The sequence below is a fragment of the Callorhinus ursinus genome, unplaced genomic scaffold (genome assembly GCF_003265705.2).
Source record: "Callorhinus ursinus isolate GAN/ISIS: 27379988/994484 unplaced genomic scaffold, GSC_fseal_2.0 scaffold68, whole genome shotgun sequence".
NCBI classification, from domain to species: domain Eukaryota; kingdom Metazoa; phylum Chordata; class Mammalia; order Carnivora; family Otariidae; genus Callorhinus; species Callorhinus ursinus.
Genome location: NW_027397130.1, coordinates 541903 through 557761, shown reverse-complemented (window position 1 = coordinate 557761; position 15859 = coordinate 541903). Strand labels below are relative to the sequence as shown.

General features: G+C 48.0%; 1 protein-coding gene across 1 annotated transcript in view; it reads left to right on the top strand.

Annotated features, from left to right (window-relative positions):
• The window catches only part of FOXK2 (forkhead box K2), a 29123-nt gene extending 14072 nt beyond the window's left edge, over window positions 1-15051 (top strand). The window contains exons 5-9 of the mRNA XM_025859552.2: window positions 1486-1679; window positions 2454-2629; window positions 3669-3965; window positions 4148-4357; window positions 13289-15051. Of these exons, the coding sequence (XP_025715337.1) occupies window positions 1486-1679; window positions 2454-2629; window positions 3669-3965; window positions 4148-4357; window positions 13289-13485 (1074 nt within the window). The 3' untranslated portion in view covers window positions 13486-15051. The remainder of the gene's footprint in view (window positions 1-1485; window positions 1680-2453; window positions 2630-3668; window positions 3966-4147; window positions 4358-13288) is intronic.
• Window positions 15052-15859: the final 808 nt, after the last annotated feature.

Below are 15859 nucleotides of genomic sequence, written 5' to 3'. Positions count from 1 at the left end.
AAGGATTGTCTTGTTCACAGGGAGAGTGCTCTGTAGTGTCGTGGTCTGGGTCTGCTTTTCTCAACCCACAGTCTTGGAGTCTACCTTCTTTCTCCTCCAAACATAGAATGTCTGTGTGTATTTGGAGGAGGATTGTCTTCTTTCTCTGGTGGAGGCACCAGTAACAATTTGATTTTCCGGAGGAATTAATAGAAAGGTATTGTTGGTTATTAGCTAAACCCTGTGATGAAACATAATAGTAAGTATCTGTGGTTATTAAAATATTCCAAATCTCACAGAATGCATTTATTTGTAAACAATTTCACAAAACACAGACACAGTCTAGCCTGCACCTTCATGTTGCCAGCGAGGTGACTGGCTTCCACAGGCTTACGTGGTGTTCATCACAGCCCATGACTGGTGCGACACTTGAACAGTCCCCGAGTTGGGCTGTAAAGTAGAATTTGATACATTTTGATTTCTGAGCCCACCTCTGGCAAATGCAGTATTTCAGGCTGTGGCTAGCAGTTCTGTTAGAAGGTTAATTGGGAGGAATTTAAAAGTGAGTTTTGAATATCCCAGAATTTTACAGTGAGTTACCACCATTTTGAAACTTTAGTAGTTTAATTTTGATTTTAAATTTAAACATTAATGTAAACACATGAAATGATGTGGATGCATGACTTTCCTCCAGCTGTTCCTGACTTTTTGGAGGGCTCAGGATCAGGTGTGCTGCCAAGAGTTATTCAGGTTGCAGTGGGGAGCTTTCCTGAAATCGTCTGTAAACTGTGAGCCAAGCTTTTAGAGTAGGGGTTGAGAGAGAAATTTTCTGTATGTGCCTCACAAGATTATTTTGTGGATCAAACTTAAAAAACATATATGGAAGCATTTTGGAAAGTGCTCTTGTTACCGGAAGATGGTGTCTATAATACTTGCCAACGTTTAGCTCATTTTTCTCCTTTGCTGGTTTACTGAATACTTGATACTGGATTAATTCATTTTAGATGGCTATGACAGATTCCTATAAGCTAATTCTGTGCTCAGAAAGATTTTAAAGGATTGGCTTATTTTGGCTCTGTTCATCTCTAAGAAGGGAGAGGCCCGCAGGAAAGGTCAGATGACAACAGTGATAATCCTTGGTTTCCTACCTGGAAAAAAGATGGAAGTTGACATTTTTCCTGTTGGAAATTGCCTCCTTCCCTTTGGTGCCGATTTCCCACCCTTCCTTGTTCCCCAGGTCCCCTTCTTGCCCCCCTGGTGGCCACCCTGCCACTCTGTTCCCAGAGCCGTGTGTCAGCCTCCGGCGGAGGGGAAACACCCTGAGCCCCTTCTTCACTCAGGGGAGAAGGGCTGGTTCCTTCCAGCACAGTGCTGCTTTTAAAGTTGTCTGCCCTCTGCAAGGGCTGAGTGCTAGGTTTCTGCTTTGCAGGGCACTAAAACTGGGGCACATTTTGATTTCTCAGCAAAGAAATATATGAATTCTACGTATTTTTTTATGTTTCATAGAATTCAATTCGCCACAATCTCTCTCTGAATCGTTATTTCATCAAAGTACCACGTTCCCAGGAAGAACCAGGCAAAGGCTCATTCTGGAGGATAGATCCTGCCTCTGAAAGCAAATTAATAGAGCAGGCTTTTAGGAAAAGACGGCCTAGGGGCGTGCCTTGCTTTAGAACCCCTCTGGGACCGCTCTCCTCTAGGTAAGGAAAAAAGACAAACAAAAAGACCTCACTTACTGGTCAGTGAATTTACCTTCCATGTATTGGTCAATTTTCCTTTTGCAAGTGAAGGAATTGCCAAATGCATTATGATTAAATGTTTGGGGTGGGGATTTGAAAAGAAGTGTTGGATGCTACCCATGGACTTTTTCTTAATAGTGGTCTGAAACAGTTCAGATTGTTGATGAAGTTTTCTTTAAACTGTGTTCCCATGTTGCCATTGTGGCTTCATCGGACTCCTTACATACTGCGTTTGATGAGCAGTGTGTGGCCCTTTCATTTGGCATGTGAACAGCTCTTTAAAGCCGCATTCAGGGTTGACTTACACAATGTTAATTGCCTGATTTTCAAATTATACATTTTTAGCTTATAGATACTCTGTTTTTAACAAACAAAAGAAATGACCATGACGTAAATCTTAAGCCCCTGCCTCCTTGCACACTGCTGGCTCCTGATGCCGGTGGACAGGAGCTGCTCGAGAGGGCAGCCAGTCCAGCTCCACGGCGGTGTAGCCTGTGCTGGGCATGGAGCTGTGGTTGCCCAGCACTGGCACACTGGCTGTCACAACTGAGTGAGTCTCGCTGGGGATCCATCTCAGGTCATGGGCATTCGCACAGAAAGTAGGACTTACAGAGCTGTAGTCGGTTGGCAGAAGACAGATGACACCCCTTTTTTCGGAATGCACTTTATTGAAACAAGGCAGCTTTATGAGTGCTTCACCTGTAAAAATCCACTGTCTTCTTTTTGGTAATCCAGAAGTGCCCCAGCCTCTCCCAATCACGCTGGAGTGCTCTCTGCTCACTCCAGTGGTGCCCAGACTCCCGAGAGCCTGTCGAGGGAAGGTTCACCAGCCCCCCTGGAACCTGAGCCCAGCGCCTCACAGCCCAAACTGGCCGTCATCCAGGAGGCACGGTTTGCCCAGAGTGCACCAGGTGAGATGTGCAGAGACAGGGCAGGCATGGTGGGCAAGGGGGTGGGTCAGAAAGGCAGGGGCGCCAGGCTCCTCAGAAGGAATGCAGCAGAGGCCTTGGCTCCTTTGTACCTGGTACTTTCTGCACAGTGTACCTGCATGCTGTAAGCTCTGAAAAGCTAATAGCGCTGTGAGTATTTAAAAAATCAATGACCGTTGTTTTATGTAAATAGCTTGTGTAGATGCCTGAAATAATTTAGAATTAATCTGTGTCTTAGTTGCTTCATCATTCAAAAATTATGAAAAAATCCCCCACCCAAAGAAATAACACAAATTAGACAAACTAGATACTGTTTCGCAGCAGAAACTGTTCACTTAATGAATAGGTGAGCATTTCATTACGAAGTCGCAATGCAGAATAAAAATGTGTGTTCTGGAGAATTTAAAAACAAAAAACAAAAAATAATATAGCATGGAAATGTGTCCGAACTAATTCTGTTATGGTTCCTCTTTGGTTCGCAAGATGTGCATTTTGATAGTGGGATTCCTGACCATGCTGACAACATGTCACCCATGTGTAACCCCTGTCACCCGGGTGTCTTTTCCTTTATTCTGTGCCAAAACCAAAAGGAGCAGAGGTTGGTTGGCAGAGCTTGTAACTGTGTCTGGACTTTGCGGTTCCCTTGCACCCACCATAAGATAAAGACTGATCCTGGGGGAGCATGGCCCCCTTTGTTTGGGCCTCCATAGGTAGCTTCTTCCCATATACTGTGTCGACATTTTCTTTTTCGTGAGGAAAGAACTGTGGGAAGAGGTGTTGGAACAGATCTGAATAGAGCAAGAATTGCATTTTTTGCAGTCAGATACATGAATTAGGTATCTCCATTAAAATAACCCATTTCTCCCATCGTGAGTGACTTCACTGTTACAGGGTGAAAGGGGGCACGTCCTCTCATTAGTCTGTGTGTTGTGAGTGGGTTGGTTGTACTTGGTCGGCTCTGGGACACAGTTGGAGGAAGATGGGCGACTGCGCCTCACCCCTGCTCCCTTGTCTGCCACAGGCTCGCCTCTGTCTAGTCAGCCCGTTTTAATTGCCGTGCAGCGGCAGCTGCCGCCGACGATCAAGCCCGTCACCTACACGGTTGCTGCTCCCGTGACCACCTCGACCTCCCAGCAGCCTGTCGTGCAGACGGTGCATGTCGTCCACCAGATCCCTGCGGTGTCCGTCACCAGCGTGGCCGGCCTGGCCCCGGCGAGCACATACACTGTCGCCGGCCAGGCCGTGGTCACTCAGGCGGCCGTGCTGGCCCCTCCTAAGGCAGAGCCGCAAGAGAATGGAGATCACAAAGAAGTAAAAGGTGAGCAACAGAAGCGGTTGCTGCAGGTGGTTTCTCAGGCTCTCAGACGCCCAGCAGACTTGTTCGCCCAGACACCTTTTCTAATCATGTCATGTCTTAGGTTTGCTGGCCACCTGGTGAGATTTCTGTAAGCTTTCCAGTAATATCAGTTGGTATCATTTCTTTGCCTTTTTAAATTTCAGTGAAAGTGGAACCTATTCCCGCGATTAGCCATGCCACACTGGGCGCTGCTAGCCGGATCATTCAGACGCCACAGACCACCCCAGTCCAGACGGTTACCATAGTGCAGCAGGCACCTCTGGGTCAGCACCAGCTACCAATAAAAACTGTAACGCAAAATGGGACTCACGTGGTGCCAATCCCTGCCGCCGTCCATGGCCAGGTGAACAATGGTAAGCAGTGTCCTCCGCGGGTAATAGGGTACAAATATCAAGAGTGAAGATCATTTGCTCTTTTATGAATGGCAGTGTTTCATGTTTTGGTTCCGACTGTTAAAATTTTAATTTTTTGTCTGAGGAGATGTTTGCGTTTCTAGGCTATAGGAAACCTTTTTTTTTTTTTTTTTTTTAAGATTTTATTTATTTGTCAGAGAGCGCAAGCAAGGGGAGCAACAGAAGGAGAAGCAGGCTCCCTGATGAACAGGGAGCCCAATGCGGGACTCGATCCCAGGGCCCTGGGATCATGACCTGAGCCAAAGGCAGATGCTTTACCAACTAAACCACCAAGGCGTCCCTAAACTTATAGGAAACCTGATAGTGCTGTAGGGTACCTGGCAAGTGGTTGTGGGTGTCAGCTCTCATTGGATCCCACTGGAGGAGCCGTTTGGGCAGAGATTAGTGTTTCTGTAAATATTAGAAATACTCCTGCCTTGTCCTGTGTAGACACCTGGGTGTGGTCTAGAGGTAACAGGAGGTTTGGGTGCTGGTACCCACCTGCTGAAATGCCCCCTGGGAGGGGTGCCTCAGCAGATCTGTCCAGTGGCAGTGCCCTCCCCTGGGCGTGTGTGTGGTGTGCCTGTGTGTCTGACAGAAGCCAAGAGTCCTGTGCACATAGCTCTCTGTGAATGTTCTGACATCACCTAGTAGAGAAGACAGGACAGACCAGGGGAGCTTGGATTTTAAAGGCACAGAGAACTTCCTTTCGCCAAGGCTTGTGGAGCAAGATGAAGGGTGGGAGTCCAGTGTCCTTACTGCTGCTGCTCTTTGAGCAGTGGCCCCTTGCGAGGCGTGTGGAGCTCCTGCTGTCCGTCAGGACTCAGCAGTGGCCTGCAGAACCTCAGGCCGTAGAGTCAGGCTGCTGGCCAAAAGCAGCTCTATGTGTCCACAGACAGTTCCTTTGAAAGAGAGTGGGGAACAGAAGTCTTGCATTGACCTTCTGCCCCATTCCTGAGCTGTTACGGAACAGAGGAGACCTGCATGTACCTCATGGGATTCAGATTCCCACTCTGCCTCACCCCAAATGCAATGGAAGAATAAGATCTGGAACCTTTTCTGGGGAAGACTAACCACCTGAGAGTTCTTTGTTTTTAAATAATAGCTGACATATGCCAGCCTGTGGACAAACGGAGAAATTTGCAATGTTACCCATTTAAAATGCTTTCTTCTCAGGCTCTGTGTCTCCTAAGTATTAAGAGTTGTTTGGGCCTTGCTCTTTTCTCTTTGAATAAGTTTGTCACTGTGGCTGGTCTTGATGCAGCAAACTTGTCGGGTCCTGGGTGCAGCTGGAAACAGGTGGCATTGGGAGGTGGATGGTCGGTCCTCTCCTGGTTGGAGTCCTGCTCAGTGTGTAGCCATGGTGCAGGCCGGTGACTCCCTCTTAGAGGCCCTGCCTGAACAGGTGTGGCCTGGGGGCCCAAGAATGTGCATTTCTAACACATTCCCAGCTTGTCTGAGAACCACTGGTGCAAGTCAGTGGCCTTTTAGGTCCAACTGTCTGCTGGAAGGAGTTGGAAAAACTGTGTATCCCTTTCACATGTGTAAGATGGTATCTAAAATTCTTCTTTACAAATTTAATAAGCAAAGGATTAAGTTGTCCACTATTGAAAATACTGATATTTTAAAATAAAAGTTTTACACCGTTCTCCTAAATACGCTGCTGGCTCTGAATACTGCCCTGATTTGATAACCACTCTCAGACCGTATCAACACCCAGACAGGCCCTCCTGCCCTTGTCACTGAGTCCCATGCCCTCATGGATCTTGTATGAATGCCAAATATTTTAATGCTCGAATGTGGTTTATTGAGGACTTTTTTTACTCTGCAACAAGAGAATGCAGAAATGTTAAAGATTTAATTGTGACTATAAGGGTTGATTTATCAATTGTTATTACTGCAGTCGATCAAAACCAAAAACACAGGGGCGCCTGGGTGGCACAGTTGGTTGTTTCCAACTCTTGGTTTCAGCTCAGGTTATGATCTCAGGGTCATGAAACCCGCATTGGGCTCTGCGCTCAGTGTGGAGTCCACCTGAGATTCTCTCTCCACCCCCTCTCTGCCCCTTCTGCTCATGAGTGCTTTTTCTCTAAAATAAATAAATCTCAAAAAAACAAACACCAAAAATATAATTCTTATAAATTAAAATTGCATTAAAGATGAATTTCTTAATCTTGGGCTTTAAAGAAAGCCACACAGTTATTGACAATCCCCGCAGGGTCAGCCCTGAGACCTTATTCCCTCTCAGAAGAAGGAAGGGTGGAAAAAATATTGTAACTTCTTCCAGTTTTAGTCATCTTTTAGCAAAAACCATTTTAATTTATCTGTTTATTGGTTCTTTAATTTGGTTGCAGTCTTTCATTTAGAAATCACTGGCTTGGAAAAGGGTTTTTATCCGGTCAGCAGTGATACCACGTCACAGCACCTGTGTCTTCAGTATCCCTTTGTTTCACGTGCCATCCCGACACGCTCCTCCCCAGCGGCAGCGCCCAGCTGCGTGGGTGAAGGAGGTGCTGTTGAGAAAGGGGAAGGACGTGGCCGATGAGCTTTTAAGACCCCATGGGCAGGGAGGGTGGCCTGGAGGTAGCTCTCCTTAGTGTCAGGTGTCGCTTCGGTGCTGCATAGCCTGTGACTTCTTTACCCGTGAAAGTCACTCTTGAGAAAGGAAAGCAGTACCTGTTATTAATCTATTGTGAAAGTCAGCAGCTTTGATATTTTTTTTTAAGCTTGTTATTATGGAAAATGTCAAACATTCCGGAAATTAACTCAAAGCCGATCTTGTTCCATTCTCCCCCATCTGTTCCCCACCCAGATCCAGACGTAGTGTCATTTCATCTATTAATATTCCAGCATTGCTAAAAGAACTTCCTTGTACTGTGTAAGCACCATACCATTATTGTCATTTTTTAAAATTAGCAATAATTCTTTTATACGTAGTATCTCTTTAGGATTCAAATCATCTATTTCTTTTTTTAAAAAAGTAGTAAAATATACATAACACAATCGACCATTTTAAAGTGTACAAGTCAGTGGCATTAAGTACATTCACAGTGTTTTGAAACCGTCATCTCTAATGAGTTCAGAAGAAACTGTATACCCAGTAAGCAGCTACTTCCTGGTTCCCTCTTACTGAGCCCTTGGTGGCAACTAATCTGCTATCTCTGTGGATATTTACCTACACTGGACATTTCCTGTAAATAAAATATGGGGCTGTTTATATCTGGTCTCTCTCAGGGAGCATCACATTTTGAGGTTCATCGATGTTGTAGCCTAGGTCAGGTCTTCTTTATGGCTGAATAGGTTTCCATTTTTGTTGATTCATTCATCAGCTGATGGACATTTGGGTTGTTTCCACCTTCTGGCTGTTGTGAATAGTACTGCTGTGAACATTTGTGTATATGCATTGAGTCCTTGTTTTCATTTTGGGGGATTGTAAACCTAGGAGTAGAACTGCTTGTTAATATGGCAAGTCTTTGTTTAATTTATTGAGGAACTGCCAAACTGCCACAGTGGCTACAACATTTTGCATTCCCACCAATGATATGTGAGGTTCTCATTTATCCACATGCTGACCATCACTTGGTATTTTCTATTGGTTCCCCCCCCCCAAGGCCATCTTCCTGGGTGTAAAGTAGTATCGTGAGTGTGATGGTGGTGGTGGTTGTTTTCGTTGTTTTTTTAAGAGCAGGAAAGTGGAGGGAGGGGCAGAGGCAGAGGGAGAATCTCCAAGAGATTGCCCCGCCAAGCGTGGAGCCCGGGGTAGGGCTTGATCCCATGACCCTGCGATCGTGACCTGAGCCAAAATCAAGAGTCAGAGGCTCAACCGACTGAGCCACGTAGCCACCCCAGGTATCAGTGGTTTTGATTTGCATCTCCCTCATGACTAGTGGTGTTGAGCATCTTTTCATGTGCTTGGTTATTTGTATGTTTTCTTCAGACAGATGCCTATGTAAGTCTTCTGCCCATTTTTTGTTGAGTTATAGGAGTTCTTTATATATTCTGGATACTAGGTTCTAATCAGATATGTGATTTGCAAATATTTTCTCCCATTCGGTGGTTTTATCACTTCACTTTCCTAATGGTGTCTCTGATGTACCAGTTTCAGTTGTAGAATCTTGTTTATCTCTTTTCCCTTTTTGTGTCTTGTGCTTTGCGGTGTCCTAGCTAAGAATCCGTTGCCACATCCAAGGTCATGACTACCTACCCCTATGTTTTCTTCTACTAAGACCTATATAGTTCTAGCTCTTATGTTTAGGTCTTTGATCCATTTTGAGTTAATTTTTATATATAATGTGAGGTAAGGGCCTCACTTCATTCTTTGGGATGTGGATGCCTAGTTGTCCCAGCGTCATTTGAAGAGACTGTGCTTTCCCCACTGAATGGTTTTGTCACCCTTACTGAAAATCACCTGACTGGAGAGCCTGGGTGGCTTAGTTGGTTAAGCATCTGCCTTTGGCTCGGGTTGTGACCCCGGGGTCCTGGAATTGGGCCCTGTGTTGGGCTCCCTGCTCGGCGGGGAGCCTGCTTCACCCGCTCCCTCTGCCTGCCACTTCCCCTGCTTTTGTGCTGTCTGTCAAATAGATAAATGAAATCTAAAAAAATAAAAAATAAAAAAATTTGTTTAAAAAAAATAGAAAAATCACTTGACCTCAGATATATGGCTTTGTTTCTCTCAGTTATATTTCATTGATCTTCGTGTCTGCCCTTATGCCAAAGCCACAGTTTTATTATACTTTTGTAGGAAGTTTTGAAATTGGGAAGTATGAGTCCTCCAACTTTGTTCTTTTTTTTTTTCAAGATTGTTTTGACTATAGAAATTTTAGGATCAGCTTTTCCATTTCTGCAAAAAACACATTGGGGATTTTGATAGGGACTGCACAGAGCCTGTAGATTGTTCCAGGCGGTAGTGCGGGGTGAATAGCACGTCCTTCAGTCTGTGAGCATGGACGTCTCCATTTGTTTAGGTCTTTAATTTCTTTCAGCAGTGTTCTGTAGTTTTCAGTGTAAAAGTCTTACTTAAATTTCTTCCTAGTTTATTCCTTTGGAATTGTTTTCTTAATTTCCTTTTGAAGTTGTTCATTGCTAAGGTATAGAAATACAGCCAGTGTTTGCCTGTTGATATTGTCCCCTGCAACTTCGCTGAATTCATTTACTACTTGTAATAGTTTTTGGTTTAGGGGCTTTTCTTGTGTGGATTTGCTAGGGTTTTATACATACGAAGATTATGTCCTCTCCAGGAGAGATAGTTGTATTTCTTTTCCATATGGATGCCCTTGACTTCCTTTTGCTGCCTGACTGCCAGGGCTAGAGCTCCGGCGAGCTGCTGGGTCTCAGTGGCAAAAGCATGCATCCTTGTCCTGCCCCTGACCTTAAGGGGAGGGCATCACCTTTTGCCATCGAGGCCAGTGTTAGCTGTGGGTTGTCATCTACAGACTCTATTACGTTGTTTTCCTTCTTTCTGGTTTGCTGAGTAGCTTTATCATGAAAGGGTGTTGAATTCTGTCACATGCTTGTTTTTTTCTTTTTTAAAGAGAGAGTGTGCACACAAGACAAGGGTGGGGGTGGGGGAGAAGGGCAGAGGGAGAAAGAGAATCCCAAGCAGACTCCCCACTGAGTAGGGAGCCCTACACGGGGCTCAGCCCCACGACCCTGAAATTACGACCGGAGCCGAAAGTTGGACCTTGACCAGCTGAGCCCCCCAGGCGCCCCATCACATGCTTTTTCTGTGTCAAGATGATCCTGGGTTTTTTCCTTTATTAATGCAGTGTGTTGCATTGGTTGGGTTTTTTGTATGTGTAGTCACCCTTGCTTCCCTGGGGTAAATCCCACTTGGTCATGGTGTATAAGCCTTTTAATACGCTGTTGAATTTGCTTTGGTCATGTCTTGTTGAGGATATTTGTGTCAGTGTTTGTCAGGGAAGTTGTCTGTAGTTTCCTTGGAGATTTTGTCTGCTTTGGTATCAGGGCATGAATATGGAAGTCAGGCCTGGGCCAGTGCATGATGGACCCCCTTCCTGGCAGCTTCTGGGGCTGTTCGACCTGCTTCCCAGAAAACGTGCTTCTGACCATTCCTCAGGCTCCCTTCCCCCACTGGCCTGTGTTCTGGCAGGAGGTACTCAGTCGGTCTCTGCCGAGACCGCTACCCTAGGCCTCTGGCGGGGGGCACGGGTGTCGAGAGGAAAGGTCGCCTCACTCTGGTGACCGTAAAGGAGAAGTCCCGGACTAACGCTTAACTCGTCGTCCTGAAGAGTCTCCCTCGTGCTCGCGGCCGTCACCCCTTCTTGCAGAAAACAGCCTCCAGGCCTCCAGCTTGTGCTGCTTCGAGGTCCAGCTGCAAGGGGTCTGGCCTTGCCACGTTCTGAGGAGGTGGAAGGTTTCAGGGGCTGCAGGGGCCTGCATGCCGTGCCCCGCTGCGGCACTGTGTCTGGAGCAGCACAGGGTCTGCGTGTCCGGCGTGACCTTTTGCCCTGCGCCTCCCCACGGCTGGTCTGCAGGAGCGGCTGCCCCCACTCCTCTGAGGGGCGTGGGAGGGCGTGGGAGGGCGGAGGCACCCGCTTGAGGGGGCGGTGTTGCTCCCTCACCCCTGCTGTTGTGAGCTGTGGACAGGCTGACTGCGCCTCCAAGCACCTGCTGTGCCACCACGCCTGAGGCTGGTGCTCTGCGGGACTCGCAGAGATGACCATGACCTCATGCACTTGACTCTCCATACTCGCCCACTCACACTTGTTTGTAATCCGCAGCCTGTACTCACGGGGCACACGTGTTGAGGGTGGCACAGTCCTTGAATCTGGCATGCTGGCTTCCCCTGAGGTCGAACATGACGGGACCCTTCCTCCTGGGCTTGGCTCTCACCATAAACACCTGTTTTTTCACAGCCCGTTAGTGCCCTGTTTTTTCACGTTTTGTGTTTTTTTGCTGATGTTCCTGTTTAAAATGAACCCGAAGCACAGAAGGTCTGGCCTTCTCAGGTTCAGGCACCGCAGGCTGTGATGTGCCTTATGGAGAAAACGTGTCAGAAGAGCTGCTTTCAAGCATGCCCTCAGTGTCCGTGAATCACCACTGTAGGTTAAGTAAGTTGTCTTTAACCAGAAACACATGTAAAACAAGGTGTGTGTTAGTCGGGTGACATAACGGCAGCAAGTGCCTGGTGCACTCTGTGGCTTGTGTTGGGCACCGCTTTCACTGGAGGGCGGGGGGGGACAGTGTCCCACTGGAAGGACTTGGGCTGCATGTCAGCACTGCCCCAACAGCCACATCGGCCCTTGTTCCTGAGACAGGCAGGGCACTTAGTCTTGAATGAAGGAACGCACAGGGCACAGGAATCAGAGGCCCCCCATTAGCCATAACCCCCCATTAGTCTAGCTGGCCCCTTTGTCCCCTGAGGGCATGGCCACGTACAAGAGCCCCACCTTGGCCTCCTGTCTAGGTCAGGAGGTATGTTCTCCACAGGGCCGGGGTCTGACAGCTCTCCGGGTGGCCGGCCTCCAAAGCCCCTTTGGGGCCCATCTGCCCCAGAGGATGCTCTCTCTCCAGCCCCATGTGTCACACACAAAGCCAGCTGACAAGCTTGGCAGATGAAGCATATGAGGTCACCCAGGTGGCCGAGATCTGGAATACCTTGGCTGTCCGTAGCTCGTCCGGAAAAAATCAGGTAGGACAGGTGTTGTCTTATGAGTGGGCCACACGGCAGTAATGCCTGAGGCCCCTGTGTGAGGAGGAGGGGTGGAGATTGTCCAAAGGACATTTCCTGAGTCAAGTACAAGAAAGGTAGCTCCAGCCTGCAGAATTGCTCTCTGTGCCCCTGGCTCACCCCGGCGGCCCCTGTGCCAGCCCACTGGTCAAGCAGAGTCTGTGTATCCCCTACACCCTCTCTGCATCCCAGCTTCTTGCACCCCTGCACCTCCTTGGATGAATCCGTCGCCAGGCACCTGGGGTTGGGGCTGGTCTCCTTGGCCTTGCATTTGAGTTCCTGATTTGCCTTTCTGTAGCCCGAGTCTGTCCTTCCTTCCGAGTTACCAGGGCAACCTTGCGCTCATCTGATAACTTCCACTCCACAACACATTCCCCCGTCTGTCTTCTTCCCTCTTCATCTCTGCTTCCCCGAGCTGTTTCCGGGGTTTGGTCTGAGGCGGGGCCTGAGGGTAGCGTCAGAACTTAGGTACCTCACGTTGGGACACTGACAAGGCTGGCAGTTCTGCCGCTTCCCAAGGGAGGTCCAGGCCTCCTTCTTCAACCCAGCCTTGTCTTACCACTTTGAGGAAGCGGCACTTTCTTTTCCCATCTCCTGGCGTTGACCTGCTTGCACACAGTGTGGGGGCAGGTGAGGGCCAGAGAAGTCCCATGCCGGCCCGGGATGAAGAGCTGAGAGGAAGTGCTTGGCAGTAGAGGTGGGGACCAAGGAGAAGCCGGGAAGCCAGCCCAGGGGCTTGTAGGCACACGTTTGCTTGTAAACTCCCTAGATTCACGGGGCTCCGAAGGGTATTCCCTGGCACAGACGCGGGGCTGTCCTTGTTGCAGCTGTTAGCCTGAGCCACGTGCCCGCTCCCCTCCTCGTGTGTGGAGTGATCAGGAGTACCCAGTGTGGCGGGGGGCACGAGGGGCCTCGGCCTCCCCCCCAGTTCTGTGAAAGGTACACACTACACTATTTCAAGTAATAAAGATGCTGGCTGTCACTGAGAATACCCATTGCTAACTTGCTCTAGGGTTTCTGGTCCCCAGGTGTCCAGTGCAGACTCCTGTGCCCCTGGCCACTGCGGGCCATACCAGTCCCACACAGTAGCCAGCCCTTTGGGCAGAGAGCCTGGACCGTGGGTGCCTGGGGTCCCCTGGGGGCCTGATCGGGGACAAGGGTGCACCCGAGAACATGGGGTCTGACTCATTGTCTCTCTGCAGCAGTGGCGAGTCCTCTGCACATGTTGGCGACACATGCCTCGGCGTCGGCCTCCCTGCCCACAAAGCGCCAGAATGGCGACCAGACGGAGCAGCCGGAGCTGAAGCGGGTCAAGACAGAAGACGGCGAGAGCATCGTCATCGCCCTGAGTGTGGACACGCCGCCGGCAGCCGGCAGGGAGAAAGGGGTCCAAAACTAGCGACGGGGACAGCTTTTCTTACTTTAGTATCAACTCTGTGGTGCCAAAAGGAGACACTGCCACTCACCGACGCTCGGAGCGCGTTATCTCGGTGGGTAGAGGGCCCTGCGGTTGGACTTCACCTCAGCACTGAACACACAAAACCCAGGTGGCCTTAAAACTCCTAAAAGACAGAAGTCACACCTGAACAAAACCACATGCAACAAAACCTGGTTCCGGCAGTGTCTCCCCACCCCGAGCTCAGCTTGTCACTCCGGAGCGGAGCTGCTGGGACAGGGCGGGGACTGTCCCCACCGCCCTCCCCAGGACCCTGGGGGCTGGCACTGGTAGATGAGACAGTATTTTGTTGTTCACATGTGGAATTAGAATATTTTGAGGTGTACTTTCTTTACAAAATAACGGGGTCTTTGACATTTCCGATCGCTCCATTTCTACTCTGGAAATTTTGGAATCACACAGGACCTTTCGTGTTGATTTCATTTGGGGAAAAGAAACAATGTAGTTTTGTTTTTGTTGTTTGTTTTCAGCCTATGGAATGATTTCCTTTTGTCTGTCCTGTTAACGTTCAGATGGAGCTACTTGATGACATCTGCAGGTTTTCCGTGTTAGAGCAGGTGCCGGATGCATCTAGGACGGACGGACAGACTGGACAGATGGACGCCCATGCTGGGCCGCATGTTAACCATGACTGAAAGAACTGCTGGATTCGCGGAGCTGCACTTAACTGGGTCTCTTTCCTGCTACTTTTTGTTGTTTGTTCCTTTGTGTTGACTTTGTCCCTGGCATAATTTTCCACTCTAAGTAAAACAAGCCTCCTAAGTGTTGTGTGTGTTTAAAACGACAACTGTTCCTGTTTCATTTGGAAAAAAGATTCGGTCTTATACCACACACCCTTTTCAGACAAGTGTCACAGGTCTCTCCGTGGCATGTTCACTAGTCACTGTCACCGGTTCTAGGCACAGAGCCGTCGTCCAACCAGCTGTCCACCTGATGACACTGCGGTTTGCCCGGCTCATGGGGAGCAGGTGCTGGGGTGGCTCAGAAGCTGCATGTTAACACAAGGGTCTTGGAAACATCCATGTCCTTCTCTGGTTTGTAACAGGAAATCCCCCTCAGCCTCTCAGAACTGAAGCAGTCCTAAAGCTGACTTCTCTCCTACAAAAAACAAAAGTGAGACGAAAGGAAACAAAGGTGAGACCGTGACAGTAGGGGCCCCACCTGGCCTCAGTCACACTGCCCCAGAAGAAAACCGCTGGCCTTTCCGGAGTGTTCCAGGGGTGAGGGCTTTGGCCTTGTTGTGAACTTTTAAATGTCATCATCATCATGTTATTTATTTAAATGTAGTTATTTTGGTATTTAATTTTTTTTAAAGAGAGGAAAAAAACCCTGTATTTTCCTGGTGGAATGAAACGGCTCAGAATGGTATATTTAGGCAATTTTAAAACATTTATTATTTACCTACAGACCAAATATGATAAATCTGTTCTAAGTATTGTGTGTCAACCCACAGTATGGAGCTGTCACAATGTTATTGCAGATAATGCATATTAAAAATTATGAAATTACTGCACACTAGCTGGATTTATAACTCAGCCATTTAAAAAATAAAAACAAAACCATCATGTGAATGATACCACGTGTGTGACAGTAGCAGAATCTAAGCTGCAAGCTGAAGCATGGATGGATTGGAGCACCTCAGGGCAGCAGTCTGCATCTTCCAGGCACTTTACAGATAGATACCTTGGAATGTATATTTTTGTCTTTTTACTCAGAAGGTTTGCAATTTGCAAAATAACTTGGATTGCATTGTGTCTTATGTAGGGTCAGGTTGCTCCACTGAGTGGTCCAGACCTGCCAGTCATGGCCACTGTAGGCCCTGCCTGAGCCCTGGGCAGTGGTCGAGACTGCCCCAGCGGGAACACTGGATTGGGCACATGCATCGTATGTCTTCCTGGAGATGTGTCTGCACAGCTGTGTACCTGTCACCGTTCAGAAAGATGGGTAGATTCTCCCTAAGCCCAGTCCACCAATTGGTTATTCCTGAGCCTAAAACACAGACACTTTGTGGGTCTGGAGGGATTTCTGCTGGGATTGTAGATTTAAAAAAAAAAAAAAAAAAAAACCCAGTTCTCAAATTTTAAAAAAGAAAGGAGGCTAGTTTTTTGGTGTAAGGCAGCTGGTGTGTGCCTTTTTCAGAGAGCTTGGGGCTTTTTCTTTCTTGTTGCCTCGTTCAGTTGGCTGATTGATTGGCACGTGGTATTGTAAGAATATCAAGGAGAGGGTAGAAAAAAAACATATGGATTAACAAATGGCCATGTCCCAGAGGCTCTTAAAAACGTTCAGTTTAGCTCTGAATTTCCAAGAGCCCTCGAAA